The sequence below is a fragment of the Cupressus sempervirens genome, chromosome 9 (assembly GCF_028749045.1).
Source record: "Cupressus sempervirens isolate cs-2001-9-10 chromosome 9, ASM2874904v1, whole genome shotgun sequence".
NCBI classification, from domain to species: Eukaryota; Viridiplantae; Streptophyta; class Pinopsida; order Cupressales; family Cupressaceae; genus Cupressus; species Cupressus sempervirens.
The window spans coordinates 65,943,689-65,960,265 of record NC_143126.1 but is presented as its reverse complement, the minus strand read 5'-3'; the positions used below and the strand labels follow the sequence as shown (position 1 = coordinate 65,960,265).

At 35.7% G+C, this 16,577-nt stretch overlaps 1 protein-coding gene across 1 annotated transcript; it reads right to left on the bottom strand.

Annotated features, from left to right (window-relative positions):
• Window positions 1-9,378: 9,378 nt before the first annotated feature.
• Window positions 9,379-12,728, bottom strand: LOC149537648 (PTI1-like tyrosine-protein kinase At3g15890). The gene is made up of 4 exons (XM_089801400.1): window positions 12,682-12,728; window positions 12,442-12,583; window positions 10,501-10,763; window positions 9,379-10,098 (listed from the first exon to the last, which is right to left on the bottom strand). The coding sequence occupies exons 1-4, from the start codon at window positions 12,726-12,728 to the stop codon at window positions 9,402-9,404; spliced, it is 1,149 nt and encodes a 382-aa protein (XP_089657526.1). The 3' UTR covers window positions 9,379-9,401.
• Between the last annotated feature and the right edge of the window lie 3,849 nt (window positions 12,729-16,577).

Sequence of the window (16,577 nt, the reverse complement as noted above, 5' to 3'; positions counted from 1 at the left end):
TTTGGTGAGGAAGTGATCCTCTCATGTATGGATCTACTCAATAGCCAGATCTTTTCAGTTTTGTAGTGATTATTCTTTGAAGATTTGATTGTAGTGGTTTATTTTTTATTTTTATCTAATGAGAGAAGTCATCCAAGTTATGCTGGGACTATAAAGGCAAATATTGTACTCTTTCTAAGGGTTAGAACTTCTTTTCTTTCCCCTTCGTATTGCCTTTGCATGCTACAGTAATTCCTTCTTTGCCTTTGAATTATATGACTTTCTGCCTTATCTCTTTCAACTGTCATCATACTATACGAGCTTGTCAGCCTATCTTCAACATACTATGAATATCTATAATCTATATTTTCTATATCTCTTTGGCCTGTGAATGATAAGAAGTGAAACAATTTTCCTTGCATCACTCATGAGGTTGTCTAATCTTTGTGTGGTTTACTAATTAAAATAAGTTTGAATTTGTATGTCTTTAGACTGCCATAATAATAACACTTTGAATGTATGGCTAGAGATTGGTCTAAACACCCTATTTTGGTACTTCACCTCTTTAGAATAGATTAGGTAGTTACTTTCATGTTTTCCTTCTCCCTTTTCTCTTCAAGAATAGTTTAAATGCATCCTAATAGTAGAGGAAGCCAAACTTCTCTAGAGATTCAACCTCATAGTTCAAGTCCCATAGCTTGGAGGTTGTTTCCATTTTTCACGAGGCTATCCTTAGGTAAGACTTTGGAAAAGGGTGCAAGCTTTTGTGAAAACACCTACCATAGATCCAAATAAATCTTGGCATCATTCTGCCATTGAATCCATCTGAACTAGGTGTTGGGTCGAGGCTCTAAATTCCAAACACACAATCTAAGCCATAGTGGGTTCATGACTCATCATTGACATGCTGAGAAAAAAAATGAACTTTAGAAGGACACCTCTAAGCTATTTTCTAGGTGAAAATAAAGAGAATGGGGAAATGATCTAACAAAGTCACTTCCAATAGAGGAATGACATGCAATTCTCTTTCTTTAGAAAAAGAGAAAAATGATTGTACATATATTATCACATGATCAAGTCTTTTAAAAACCTTATCAAAGCCAGTTTTGAATTAGACTAGGTATGCCAAATCCCACTAGAATGATGACAATATGTTGTACTAGGCTTCTCTCTCCAGCTATCCATCAAAATGGAAGAATACTTTCTTTATTAAAGGCCAGGTTAGTCATATTGAAGTCCCCACGAGCAACCTAAGTAGTAGGTGGCAAAGAATTGACCATTGAATGCCACAAATGGGATCACTCAACAACATCATTTGGGGCATAAACATTAACTATCCTAAAAGAATGATTATGGAAGGACCACAAAATCCACACAATCTTGTGCATGGGGTCAAAACCATGAGAAATAACAAAAGAAGATAAGCGAGGTGAAAGGAGAGTGACTATGCCAACTTGACCAACTTCATACTAGGAATAAAAAACCATGTTTTTCAGCCAAATAACACAAAAAACAACATTGAGCAAAAATCTTGAAATATTAACTTCCTATAGACAAAGGATGTCCAGGATACCAAGTTGATGTCTAATATCTTACACATATATTTGCAAGGGAGGTATTTGAGACCTTGCACATTCCATGAGAGGAAACTCATGGAATTAATTCTTGCATGTCATCCTCATCCCCAAGTGAGGAGAAACTATTATGCAAAAATGAACCTGAGGTGAAAGTAGGAGAAGAGTCACCACTTAGATGATTCTTCTCTTCTCCAAATAGTTGTTAGCATTTTCTCTATGACCATTTGGTCTATGAGAGCATCACAAGGGATGAGACCCATGTGGGACCATCATAGATGTCGCTTGGGGAGTATAGACCAACACAGGTTGAGAAATGCTCACAAATAAAACCATCCCTTGATGGATAGGGTTTGAAATAGGTGGAAAAATCATCTATATGATTGGAGTGGTGTTAGAAGTAACATGAATAATCTCTAGTGAAGGTTGGGAAGAGGAGGACCCTTATTGTTTGGATGCAAAAAAAGTCTTACCCTTGTGTACCACAATTGTGCATTCATTTTTCTTGTAATTTTCAATAGGTTGATTTGGGTTTCTTTGATAGGAGCAAGTTTGTGAGGCATGATAAGAGGATAGTCCTTGATCTTGTGTTCAATCGATTGACATTGATAATAGGTATTCGATAGGTTAAAATATAGCACCTTTTGAGTGAAGGTGTGTGCCCCAACCTTAATGTCAATGGTTTCTTTGAGATCTTGAGATAGGTCCACTTCAACACAAAACCTCCTTTGAGGACATGCATTGAAGAACTTCTCTAGTTCCATGTAAACCAATTTGGTAAGGGTTTGAGAAATAACATGGATAAACTTCCAACAAGGTATGGGGAGACTTGGAAACTTGACCCAAATAGGGACCTTTAGTTTCTTGTCATTTGAGATAGAGAAATCCCAAGACCATCACTAGAAAATTAGTACTGAAGACCTAATTGACCAGGGCCTGTGGCTGAAAACCACATTGACCTAGGAAGGGTTAGCAAACTAAAATAAAAAAAAGCCCTTGGTAAGGCTTTGAATGACCTCGACTTGGACTCCATGAGGAGCCCAGTTCTTGGCAACCCATTCTTTGAGCATGCTTTCACGAGGAGACCAACCCACAAAGTAACCTATCAAGGTATGCTTCTCTAACCAGCTACATGCATCATCAAACTCCTAAATGTTAAGAACAATATTAGGGGATGGCTTACCTTATGAAACACTTTTTAGAACAAACTTTCACAACTGTTTGTTCAAAGGAGGTGCCATGAGCATCTGTCACAACAACTCCAACACCAGTATCACCTACTAGGATAAAGTTGGCCAAAGCCATAATAAAAAACCCTAATTCTACCTCAATTAATGCACTATGATAGGTGCAAAACTAGAGATGAATTCAAAAAAAAGTCGTATTGCATGCAAAACCCTAGTAGTTGTCCTATTATAAAAGTAGTAAGTGTTGGGAGATATTGTTTCCTTCAAACCTTGATGTACATTATTTGGATTTCTCCTTGTAACACCAAAGAGATTATTCTCTCCACACTAATATTTGTATATGCCAATTTAGCATACAATAATTTTGCCCCAGAAAATTGCAAAAATAATGATGAAACTAAAAATAGATCCAACAAAAAATTCGATGACATGTTTTATAAATAAAAAACTTAAATCCATGTCTTTTGTTTGTAGATCAGCTTGTTTAAGCTTGATATATTGAAAAATTTATAGTTAAAATTCACTAAAATAGCTTCTTGGATAAAATGGTGAGGTCCAATCTTGCTCAAAATGCTCCTATATAAATGTTGATCCTAGATTCAAATTGCAGGCCCCCAAAATTGAAGCAAATGATGCTCTCAATGGTAACCAATGAAACTCCAATGGCTCTAATATCAAATAAGAATCTTCCTCAAGCTTCGATACCATTTAAGAATTTGTATAATGCCAAGAATGAAAATGTCAAAATCTAGAAGCTTAAGTGATAACACAAGAGACAAAAATGATGATCAATTGAATAGATCAATAATGATCAAATGATAATGGATCAAATGCCCAATATTTAGATTTGTATTAAGATTGAGTACAATGTAGAGGTGCCTTAATACATAGGCAACACATGATAATTATGAGTGATGCAAATGACAACCTATTAGATCACAAAAAAAGGTATGTGACAACACCTATGTGGAACTGTATTTATCCTACATTATGTGATTAAATAAAATGTGAACTCCTAGGTGTCTATACGACAACTAACATGAATTCAAATGCATTATCCTAAGAAAACTTAAGTAAAGTCTAATTAGTAATATTTAATTACACCAACAGATAAATTTAATCCTTACCCTACATTCCATCACCACAAAATCTATAAATTCTTGTACACTTGATCATTTTACACACCTTAAATTCTCATGATTGCATGGATGTGCTACTAAAATCATGTGGGCACTCATCAACTAACCAACTTGGTGAATTTTATGAAATAGAGAATTTATCATACTTTTCTTGTGCTAATTTCCCTAAGGAAAATAATGAAAATGTCAAGATCTAGAAGCTCAAGAGATAGCACAAGAGATGAAAACATGATGATCCAATTAATAGATCAATAATGATCAAATGACAATGGATCAAGATGCCCAATGTTCAGATTTCTATTTAGATTGAGTACAATGTAGATGTGCCTCAATATATAGGCAATGCATGATAACTATGAATAATGCAAATGATAACCAATCAACTAGACAAGGAGTAATCACATATTTTTTAAAGGTGAATCATTCTCCATTATGCAATAAAGTATGTGCAACAATAAGAGAATGATAATGTATTACATACACAAAGGTAAAACTTACAAAAAATAAGGTATGTGACAACAACTATGTGCAACTAAATGTATCCTACACCATGTGCAAACATAAAATGCAAACTCATAGGTGTCTAAATGACAACTAACATGCAAATGCATTATCCTAAGTAAACTTAAGTAAACTGTAATTAGTAATATTTAATTATACCAACAGTTAAATCTAATCCTAACCATACATTCCATCGCCACAAACTTCATAAAATCTCCAACACTTAGTAATTTTACACACCTTACATTTTCATGATTGCTTGGATGTGCTAGTGAAATCACGTGGGCACTCATCAACTAACCAACTTGGTAAATCATATGCAATAGAGAGTTCAACATAGTTTGTTTGTGTTGGATTTCCCATGCTTGATTTGAGTGTTAATTTAATGTTGTACTTGTTTGGTTTACCTTAATTTATTACTCATTTTGACACAAGATCTTTTAATTTTGGTTATCTAGAACATATATAGAAGCAAGGTGGTTTGGCTAGACTAGGGCCTGCTTTTTCTCTTCTTCGGCAACACATATCTCTTTTCATCTCTTTGATGTTAAGCCTTCTAATGGTCTATATACTTGGAATAATCAAAGGACTAGAGCTGCTGCTATCTCAGAATGTCTAGACAGATTTCTTGTTTCTTTCTTTTGGGTTAGTGGCACTCTTACTCTCTCTTCAGAAATCCTTGATTGGAGGGGTTCTGATCATTGGCCAATCAAATTTTCTACTATTGGGGCTTGTGTTCCAAAGCATCCTCCTTTTAAGTTCTAGTTGATGTGGCTTCGTGACTCTTCTCTTCGTGATTTTATTTTATGTTGGTGGAAAGATGGTGCTCCTGCATATGGTACTGCAATGTACTCATTTTCTAAAAGGCTTCAATATGTTAAAAGGTAGCTTAGGATATGGAATAGGCAATGCTTTGGGAACCTTCACTCTATGAAGAGGCTTGCTCAAGAAGATCTTGATGTCATCACAAGGGAGATTAGAGATCGAGGTTTCTCAGAGGATCTTGGAAGGGCTGAATCCCTTGCTTCTAGAGCTCTAGAAGAATGGGAACTTTGAGAGAAAATTTTTTGGAAGCAAAAGGCTAGAGTTGATTGGCTCCAGGAAGGTGATCGGAACATTGTCTTTTTCCATAAAACAATGCAATCTCGTCGGAATCTGAGCAATATCTCTTCTTTGGTTAATTCTCAAGGTATCCATCTGAATTCCTTGCTAGCTTTGTTCTAGGAGGCTACTTGGTACTTTTCTACCCTCTTCTCTGAGGACTCTCCTCCTACTGATAATGAAGAAAATATTCTTTTGTCTTGTATTCCTTCCCTTATCACTCAGGAAATGAATGATTATTTCATGCGTCCAATATCTTTGGAAGAGCTGGAGGAGGTGGTCTTTGGCATGCCTAAGGGGAAGACTCCTGGTCCTGATGGCTTTCTAGTTGAGTTCTTTCAAAAATTTTGGGACATCATTAATCATGATTTTTTGGAGGTGGTTAAGGAATCCTATTCTAGCAAGCAGATGCTTCGGGCTTTGAATTCTACATTCTTGACTCTTATTCCTAAGAGAGAGGGCGCTAATCAATTGGAGTTTTTTAGACCAATTGCCTTATGTAATGTGGTTTACAAAGTTATTACTAAGTTGATTGCTGAGAGAATTAAAAAGTGGCTTCCCATTATTATCTCAAAAGAACAAGGTGGTTTTGTTGTTGGAAGACAAATTTGGGATGGGTGGTTATTGCTACTGAGGCTATTCACTCTATGGCTACTTCAAGGGGGAGAGCAATGTTTGTTAAGTTGGATATGACTAAGGCCTACAATAGAGTTAAATGGAGTTTTCTAAGGAGTATTCTTCTTTCTTTTGGATTTAGCTCTGATTGGGTGTGTTGGACTATGAGTTGTGTTACTTCTGCCTCTTTTTTTGTTCTTATTAATGGTCAACCTTCTCAGCTATTTGGTGCCTCTAGAGGCCTCCGCCAAGGTGACCTTCTCTCCCCATATCTATTCATCATCATGGCTGAAGGCTTGGGCAGATTTATTAAGTATCATGTGTCCTAAAATTCTATTCAGTGGTGGCGGTGGGGTAATGGCTTACCTTTTCTTTCCCATCTTCAATTTGTTGATGATTCTACTCTTGCGGGTCATGCTAGGATCAAGGAAGCTAAAGCCTTTCAACATGCTTTGGACATTTATTTGGTAGCTTCAAGCCAAAAAGTTAATGAGCACAAATCTTCCATTTACTTTTTTAACACTCCTGATTCTATTCAGCACAGGATTGTTGGTATCCTGCGATTTTAGATTGGGTCACTTCCTTTGACTTATCTTGGCATTCCTACTGTTGTTTCTAGGCAGCCATGTCTCTTCTGGCAAAATTTGATTACCAAACTTCAGGATAAGGTTAATCATTGGACTCATAGATGGATTTCTACTACTGCCCGAGTTACTCTTCTTCAAGCTATTATCCAAGCTCTTCCTACTTATAGAAGCATGGTTCAAGCTGCTCCTATTTACTTTCTCAAGGAGTTTGATGCTCTTTCTTCACAATTCCTTTGGAGTGGTAATTTGTGTAGTACTAAATGGAGCTTGATTAGTTGGGCAACTATTTGTAGGCCTAAAAAGGAGGGTGGTCTTGGTCTTTGATCTGCTCACTTGAGTAGTCAAGCTTTGGCTGCTAAACTTTATTGGTGATGGTGCTTTGGACAACATCAACTTTGGGCTTGTATTATCACTCATAAATATTTTCATGGTGCTGATCCTTGCTCTATTTCTACACTTCCTCTTGAAGGTCGTGGCTCAATGGTTTGGCATACTTTGAAGATAGTTGCGGTGTTAGTCAAGAGGGGTCTATTCTAGATATGTAAAGGTGGTTCTCAAGCTTTGTTTTGGTCTGATGCTTGGGATGGATTCCCTTCCATTTTATCCATGTACCCTCATCTTCAGTCTCTTTGTGACTCTTTTCATGCCGCTGGATGGGATAAAGTGGCTCATTACAAGACTCCTTTTCAATTGGGACCTACTGTTGGTTACAAATGGAAGCATTCTTCTGATTGGCCTCCTGGAGGTACAGAAGTGGATCATCAAGAGCTTTCTCAGATTCTGGCCTCTAGAGAGTGTTCCTCTTTGCTAGGTCATGATGTTTTGGCTTGGGGAGGTACCTTGTCTGGTAAATATCATGTCTCTGCTGGGTATCAGGAGATAACTAGACAATTATTTGGGGATGCTGAGGTGCCTTGGTGGAAGCAAGTTTGGAATAAAGTTTCTTGGTCCAAGTGCAATTTTTTCATGTGGCTAGTGGCTCACAACCGCTATCTTACATGGGATAATCTTTGTAAACGTGGATATCAGGGCCCCTCTTATTGTGTTTTGTGTGGTAATGGGGAGGAACCTATCTCCCATTTGTTCTTCCGTTGCTCCTATTCTATTCAGCTATGGCACCTTTGGTGGAGTGCTTGGGGTTGCTCTTGTAGGCATGCTTCCTATTTGCCTGAGTTCTGGGCCCGCTTGGGAAGTGCTCCCTCCAAGTCTTCTCCTCTCCATGTTGCTTGGATTGCTGGCCCTTCATTCATGCTTTGGCATATCTAGTTGGAGAGGAATCATCGAATATTCCAAGATGTTGGGCTAGATGTTTTGCATCTTTGGTGGAAGATCTCACATTCTCTTCAGGAAACTATTCATGTGAAGTATGAGCTAGATGGGGGTATGAATCCAGTTGATCTTCTTATATGCAATCGCCTCAATTTTCATCTTCAAGATGGGGCTGTAGCTCAAAGGTTTCCTTCTATGTCTAGGGAGCTTCCACATCAGAGGAAGAGTCGAGTAAATCAAGATGGGCATTGGACTCCTCCTCCCTATGGAGTTCTGAAAATTAACACTAATGGTTCTTCCTGAGGGAATCCAGGCCCTGCTGGTATTGGGGGAGTGGCTCGTTGTAGTTCTGGTGATGTTAAATTCTTTTTCTCAGTTCATAAAGGTGATTTCACTAACAATTTCATGGAAGCTCAGGCTATTTTATATGCTGTGGAACTGTGTTGCTTGGGGGGATGGCGTAAGATTATCTGTGAGTCTGATTCCCAGGTGGTGGTGAACTTGCTTTCTTCACAGGAGCTTGACAATGTTAGTTGGCAGCTGGCCACTGTTGTTAATCAAATTATTCTCTTCTCTACCTCTCTTCAATTCATTAGGTTCACGTATATTCCTTGTGAATGGAACAGAGCTGCTGATTGTTTAGCCAAATGGGCTTCTAGTCATGATCCGGGTTGGAATATTATGGATCGGAGGCAACTTTCCTTTGAGATGGTACAAGAATTTGATGATCTTGTTGCTCAGGATCGAGCTCCTTGTTGAGCTCTCCTTGTTGTATTCCTTTCTATCTTAATAAATTTTTACCCCTCTTTTTCCAATAGAACATATATAGAATTCACAGTGCATAAATCTCATAATATTAAACAAAAGACTAAATGGTATTTCTCTACATTTATTTTTATTTGTATTACAATTGTACTTTATATCTAATAATACTTAATTGAATCAACACTACTCCAACAATTCATAAAATTATTTCAAATTATATAATTCTTAATTATTTAATTTAATTATTACGCTACATTACATATGCTGTTTATTATGACACCACTTCGATTTAGTTTAAGAAATTACTACAAATTCTAATGGAAGTCCAATATTTTTTTCCCAAGGAGTAGATAACTCAGTGTCTAGCAAAAGAGAAATTCCACAATTAGTTGCATTAGACAAATCCTAGCTCTTGTCTCTAACCTTGAAGGAAGAATTTCCCCCCCTAAACTTACGAATACAACAAAAAGAATATCAAGTACCAGACTTCACATAGACCTCCATTCCATTGTACGTTTTACCCATTTGACCCAAGAATTCAGCTTTCATTCAACTGGAATGGCAGATCTCTGCAGGGTACAATAAAACATACAAGTTACAAAGCTAAACTCTTTATTAACTGGTGAGTTTTGATATTTGTCCATCCATTCTCATGACCAGACCAAGCTGCATGAGTAAATTTCATCATCTCAATGCTTTCCCTCTGGTCCCATGTTGATTAGGCTGCTGTTGAACTCTTTGCACCTTTTGCACATTATTTAGTTTGTTATGCTGCTTAATCTCAGCGACGTAAGATTCATCATCATCATCAGAAGAAGATTGGTCATGTTGAAGCAAATCATCATTATATCTGGCACTCTCTAATTTAACAGAATTGACCTCTCTACTCCTCCTTTCCCCTCTCAGCATGTCTGCAACTTCCCTCATGTTAGGCCTGTCCTCTGGTGAATTCTGAGCACATCTTGTTGCCACATAAATAGCCCTCTTCAGCTGTGTCTCTTCAAAGTTACCCTGAAGTCTAGGATCCACCAATTCACTGTACCTTTCCTTGTGCACCAATGGAGAAGCCCATTCAATTATGGTCCTCTTGACTCCTCCAGGGAGCTTCTCTATTGGTTTTCTTCCACTTATAATCTCAAGAAGCAAGATGCCAAAGCTGTAAACATCACAGCTTTCAGAGACCTTACCCCACATGGCATATTCTGGTGCAAGATACCCCAGGGTCCCCTTAACTCTTGTAGTTAGATGACTAACCCCATCAGGGATCAGCTTTGCAAATCCAAAATCTGCAACTTGGGCATCATAATTGGAGTCTAACAGTACATTGCTTGCTTTGATATCTCTATGGATTATATGAGGAGTAGCTTCATGGTGCAAGTACCTGATAATCAAGGAATATATATGTTCATCAATTATACAGCTTTGAGCCCATTTCAACATGGAATTCTAAATAAAAACCCTTTAAACTTACACCAGCTTCTATTTTATGGACCGTTATCCTACTTTTACCAGAAATTAATGCAAAACATGATTAAACCATAACACTATGTTTGCTACTCGTAGTCCTAGAGCATACCAATGCAACATCTGTGAATACTAAATCCCTCTATCATATAAATGGAAAAGAATAAGAAGCCCTGCTACCCTGACTTCTACCAAAACATGAATACAAATGCAGAGTACATATTCATATTTTGTATACCATATCTTAAATGTGACTCAATATGTTTCTTTGAATGGTGGGACTCACAGATCAAAGTTTCAGTGGAAGATTATGACTTACACAAGGCCTTCAGCAGATCCGAGAGCTATGTTCATTCTTCTTTGCCAGTTCAATTCAACATCGGCTGCAAGCTGGCCATGAAGGTGCGAGAGAAGACTAAGATTCGGCATGTAATCATAAACTATGAGACGTTCATCCCCACCAGCACAATATCCCCTTAGGCCCAATAGATTTTTGTGCCTCACTCTGCCCAAAATCTCTACCTCTACAGCAAACTCCATCTCTGCTTTCGAGTTCATCGATTTTAGCTTCTTCACTGCAATCTGCACATGCCCAAAAACAGATTCAGTATTTCTATTTAGCTACCAAATTAAACTCTTGTTTTGAGGCGCATCCTAGGAGTGACTGAATACCAAAGGTACTACTGGTAAGGCTAAATTGGTAATACATCTGGGTATAACATGCAATTCTTTTTTGAATAGTGTTCAATATAGAATCTAAATGTCAATGCTTTTGGTCAATTAGTGAAGTTGATGTTCAGAGGTTGGTGCCGCTGTTCCTTTTAGTTGAAGGTACTGTTCAGCATAGATCGATGGATTTGTGACATGTGCTTAACCGCCTCCCGTGGATCCTTGTTTCTGGTTGTTGTGACGTTCATTGACAGCTCAAGCTTTTGGTGTAAGGACAACAACATGATAAGCCAAATAAATTTGACAAAATGAATACTCATAAAACCAAATGAATTTAATGAAATAAATACCCATAAAAAAATGTAGAACCAGAAACTTGTAGGTCTGGTTAGACTGCACAATTGTGTAAATTGGAGGCAAAGAGCAGGATTCAAGGATTCGGTCTATTGAAATATAGTTTTAAAAATCTAAATTCAGCACCACCCCCGGGCAAATGGTTTGCGTTTGCCACTATCGCTCAAACAATCGAAACTTTGAATTTAACATTTTTTTTCCATGATTTGAGAATTGAGTTTTAATAAACTTAAATAATCCAAGTTGAGATCACTCCTACTATAGTTTGATGGGCTTAATCGGCAGACTTTAACCATTTAGGAAGATTATCAGATCTTCACAGCGAAGCATTGAGCTCTAAGGTAGATCTATGATCAACAACCTTGAACATTAACAGCGCATAAAGTCTACTAGAAATCAAATCACTGGCTTCAACTTAAGAAGTAAAAGACTGAAACTCGATCAGCATAGTGATTGATTGGCTAGTTAACTGAGAATCTGCGCAAGGATGGATCTACAGAAAAAGTATAGGTGAATTGACAGGATTTGTATAAATTATATATAATCATGGGGTCTTCACTTAGTAGTAATACAATATCACATGGGTTTATATTAGGGGTTTAAGATGAGCTAAGAAAGGGTCAATATATCGTCTAAAAAGTGGGGAGAGTTTTTTAAAAAGGGAATGACAAAATCAGAGTTCAAATAATTAAGAGATGTTATAGTATGCCATGAACGTACCAAGCTATAATTCAAGCCGTCATATGTATAATAATATGATATAGAAATCCACTACTACTCAGAAAAATATAGGTCAATTAACAAGTGATGGATTTTCTTTTTATAGAAGTTTTTATATCATTACGAAATTGGTATTATTATTGATTGGGAGAATGAACCTAAGGTTGAAACCTCCTGTTTTGGTTCTCCTTATCTTATTCCTTATAATACGGAGATCTTGTTTTGAACAAGAATTTAGTCAGAATAGTTCAACTTTACTAGTAAATGAAGACCCATTAACAGAAAACTATTTTCAAAATATCAAGAAGCAAAACAAGCAATAAATTTTATTGTTGGAAAGATATAAATCTCCAGTATAAAATTATTAATCTTGTTACAGTGCTACCTATTCAACCAAATCACCCCCAAATAAATTTGATTACAATTTATATACAAACACAATCCTCCCCTGTTCATATCAATTTCATAAACTGGTCATTTCAATGCTATGAAGCTTAAATAGAAAGGGAATTAATACCTGTCCATCGTGTGTCCGGCCCCAATATACACTGCCAAACCCCCCTTCTCCAAGCTTATTTTCTTCGCTAAAATTAGCAGTGGCAATCTGCAGCTCTTTTAGAGAGAAAATTCTCCATGGCTTTACGCTCCCGCTGCGTCTTCTGCATCAAAACAAAGATCAAATCTTTTCTTGAGCCTTACAGAGAAAACAAAATCACGTTATACAACACAGAGATAGGAAATGATTGAGATATCTTACAAGGACTTCTCGCGCGGTCCTCCACAGCAACATTTGAACATAGCCATCAAATTAAACTAATCGATAGGCAGATTTCAGAAATCTGCTCTCCGATCGTTTTTTCTTGAAGAGATATCAAAATATCAATTTTTTTCTTTCAAGTTATAATTTTTCTTGCAAGATGGAAATAACAATGGCGTTCTGTAACGTGATGATATCAGTAATTTTGCATCTAATTCGTCGCTTAGCCTGTTTTGTAAGAGTTGAGATTGAGGTTGATGTTTATTAAAACTTTCCCCAGAAATATACTGGTTTCTAGGAATTGCAGACCGTCCTCGGCCGGCCGATTAAACAAATAGTTAGTGGCTTGAGGATTCGATTCCAATGATTTGAATATACGAGAAGAATCCGAAAGGCGTATTACAAGGCGTGCAAGATTGAGAAAGTTTGGAAGCATTATGTTGTCCTTAGTTCCATGGCGGAGAAAATCAATAAAAAAAAAGCCAATAAAAAACTTAGGTGCAGAAAAAACTATTGACTCGGTAAAGGGTTGAACTTCAGCAAGTTAAAAACAATTGATAAATATAGATATTTTTATTTTTTATAATGTACTTATTTTGAGCTTCTAAATTAACAAATATTTGAAATTACTTTATTATGAGATTTTCTTTTATAGTTTATCTTTTTATTATGAGATTTTCTTTTATAGTTTATTTTTTTTTGTTTGTAATGAGAAAATTTGTATATTTTTATTTGTCTTTAGTTAATTTTAAGTCTATTTTGAAAGAGTGGTTTATATAATTATTAAATTTTGACAAATGAAAACATATTGTATAAAATTAGGCCTGTTTTTCAATATTTGACTTACCTTCATTTACATTAATTCCCTTGCATTTGACTTATCTAATTTGTTCCTTCACACATTTCTGTTTACTTTATAACTATTGTAGTTTCCATATTTGAACATACATTATCTCCATTAGAATTATGTATCCCTTATCTTAGATCAAATTTGTGAATCCAAGAGTGGTTTCATGAGTGTGGATTTGATTTTCAGAGTTAGATAAATAAATTTAACATTTGTTGAATCCTATCCTTATTATCACCTTTATGTATGATTATAATGATCTAGTAATCATACATAAATTATTACATATTAGAGAGGCAAATCACTATAAAAGATTCTAGAATATGGTAGAAAGAGTATTTGAAAAATAAAAAAAATCTTATATAGAATTAGGTTTATTGTCGAGTCTTGACTTACCCTCATTTACATACATTCTCTTGCATTTGACTTTATACCATCCATTCCCGTACACATTTCTACTCTCTTTACATTTATTGTATCCATTGTTGATGCTAAAGTTTGAAACTTGGAAAGCCCTTACATGTATGATGAGAAATTTAATAGCTATGAGATCTAAATGCTAGCTATTGAACAACCTCCATGATTAAGAAGCCAATTCTTTATGAATGTGGATTTGAGGAAGAGAATAAATACTAAATTAAAACTATAAATAACTCAATATGCCATAAATATTTTAGCCAAACTCAAAATTACTTTGAAAGGAACTAGACCCAATAGAATTAATCAAAACATAAGCATTATCTCACTGTTAAGCGTAGTGTGAAACAATCAATTTATTTCTAAAATAAGAATAAGATTGATAGATCTTAGACATTTATTATAAAATTTACATAATTTCATGGGTGCATTCAAAGAAGTTTACAAAATAATTCATACTTTCGCTATCACTCTTTATTCAATTATCCATTATCAATATTATCACAACCATGATATAATCTTAAGTATTCATCTAGATCTTCAATCAATAGAATACGAAACCTAATCTTATTTGTGAAAGCTTCACAATCAAAATTATAAGAGTTAAAATAAACATAACAACTACTCACTTGACATAGAATTCCAGTATATTGATTATTAACATGAAGTCAAAAGTGTAAGAACTTGTTGCAAGAAATATACCAAGGTATAAAAGCCCAACTAATATCACAAAATAGAGAGACATAATCGACATTAAAAAATTGATTCTTATTAGTAAACAACAATAGAGACAAAAAAGATGCAATAATTAAAAAAGTACAATGTAGGTGTACTTGCATTTATAGGCAAGACATGATAACTAGGAGATAAGAAAGAGATAACATATCACCCATGACATAAGGTGGAATCACATGTCTACCAAAGATGGATATGTTGAAATGAGATTGTTGAAGTGAATAAGATTGATGAAACTATCATGGAACAATCATTATTTTTTCATTGATGTCAAAGCTACTACTTGTTGGTGAGATAATTTCTTGCTTTGGTCTGAATGCTATCATTTGTTTCATTGATGAAGAGGATTTGAAAAGAAAGAATAACAAGAGAGCCTAGAGAAAGGTTGAGTTATTTGGTGCATAAAAAGAGCACTAAGACAAAGCAAGACATTGATGATATAGTGTATTGTTTATCTACTTAAGGCTATAATGAAAGTATACATGAGCAAAGGCTAGAAGGAGGCTAAGTAAAGAAAAGTGTTTGTCAAGCCTGACCGAGCAAACAGTGCAAAACAAACAAAGTTATTGCACACCGAGAAAAAAATAGTTGAAGCCAAACAAAAAAGTTTAATATGTGTTGAATAAAGAGCATTAGTATGAGCCAAGTGCAAGTGAAATCTAGTTGGTACCGAGTTAAGACAGTTAGTCTGTGCTAAGCACTAGTAAAAGACTCAGTGGATGTCAAGCAACCCAGTGTTGGCTGAGCATTAGACAATAGTGTTTGTCAAGTAAACAGAGTGTTATTGTCGAGTGCTATTACAATGTGTTAGATCGAAGATTTAACAAATCTAAGCTATCAAAGTTGATTTCTTGAATTGTGTGAAGTATGTGGAAGATTACCATGATGAGCCAGTGACACAAAATTCAAGATAAACCATTTTGAGGTGGATTCAAAGAGGATTGTAGAGGAAGTTTCTAGAAGGGCTAGAATGGAAAAGTGGTTAGATTCATTGAATCTTACCTAACCTTAGAATAGATGATTGTGGTTAACTAACAAAAGACCTCAATTCTCTATTTATAGATATAGCAAGCCATAAGCAATAGTTGTCATGTGCGAGAACCTATAGAAGACAAAAAGTTTAGGATGTTACTTCAGATGGTGACCAAATAGAAGAGTTTGGAATTGGCATGCAAAGAAAGAAGGCTTAGGAGGATGAATGCTTGAAGAGTGAACAAGTTGTTAGGGATGAAGAGGATGAAAGCCAAGCAAAATGGAGGACTAAATGAGAGATTTATAATCTACAAGTGAGTTGTTATTGTTATCAGATCAAGTCCTACTGTTACTCTCTAATAATTGTACTAGTCTAGATAAATCCTTTGGTTTAAGGTTGACCTAACAGTCATTAGTATATCCTTTAACAAGGTGACATTCTAGAATGGTATGTTCTAAATTTCTCTAACAAGGCTTACTCCTAGTAGGGTGATTGAAATCCTTTAACTAGGTCATATTTAGCAGTGTGTGTTGTAACCTTTAATAGGGTTGGCTCCTCATAGAGCTCACTTTAGAAGAGTGAAAATTGGTAGCATGTTACTGGTGGGTCTTCCCAAATTGAGGTTCCATGTAAATTCCTTATGTCAAAATGTGTGATTGATTTTGTGGTTTTGCATGTTTACATTTCTACAAAGTTATTTTGACATACAACAACAATATGCATATGTTTAAGATATTGAATGATAAAGGCATGCATAAGGATAAGTTGTAGTGCTAAAAGGTTTTATTTTTACATTTGGACCTTGGATAACAAATTCACACCCCTCTCAGTTATTCTAAAGTAGTCCAACAAGACCATCCTCCATTGTGTAATGAAGTGCACTCAACAATGTGCACATTATAATGTGGTAAGTGCACCACAAGT

Coding starts and splice junctions, on each gene's coding strand:
- LOC149537648 (XM_089801400.1), bottom strand. CDS start 12,728: ATGGCTATGTTCAAATGTTGCTGTGGAGGACCGCGCGAGAAGTCCTT. Junction 12,584..12,681: donor GGACCGCGCGAGAAGTCCTT/GTAAGATATCTC, acceptor GTTTTGATGCAG/AAGACGCAGCGGGAGCGTAA. Junction 10,764..12,441: donor GCCGGACACACGATGGACAG/GTATTAATTCCC, acceptor GGGCATGTGCAG/ATTGCAGTGAAGAAGCTAAA.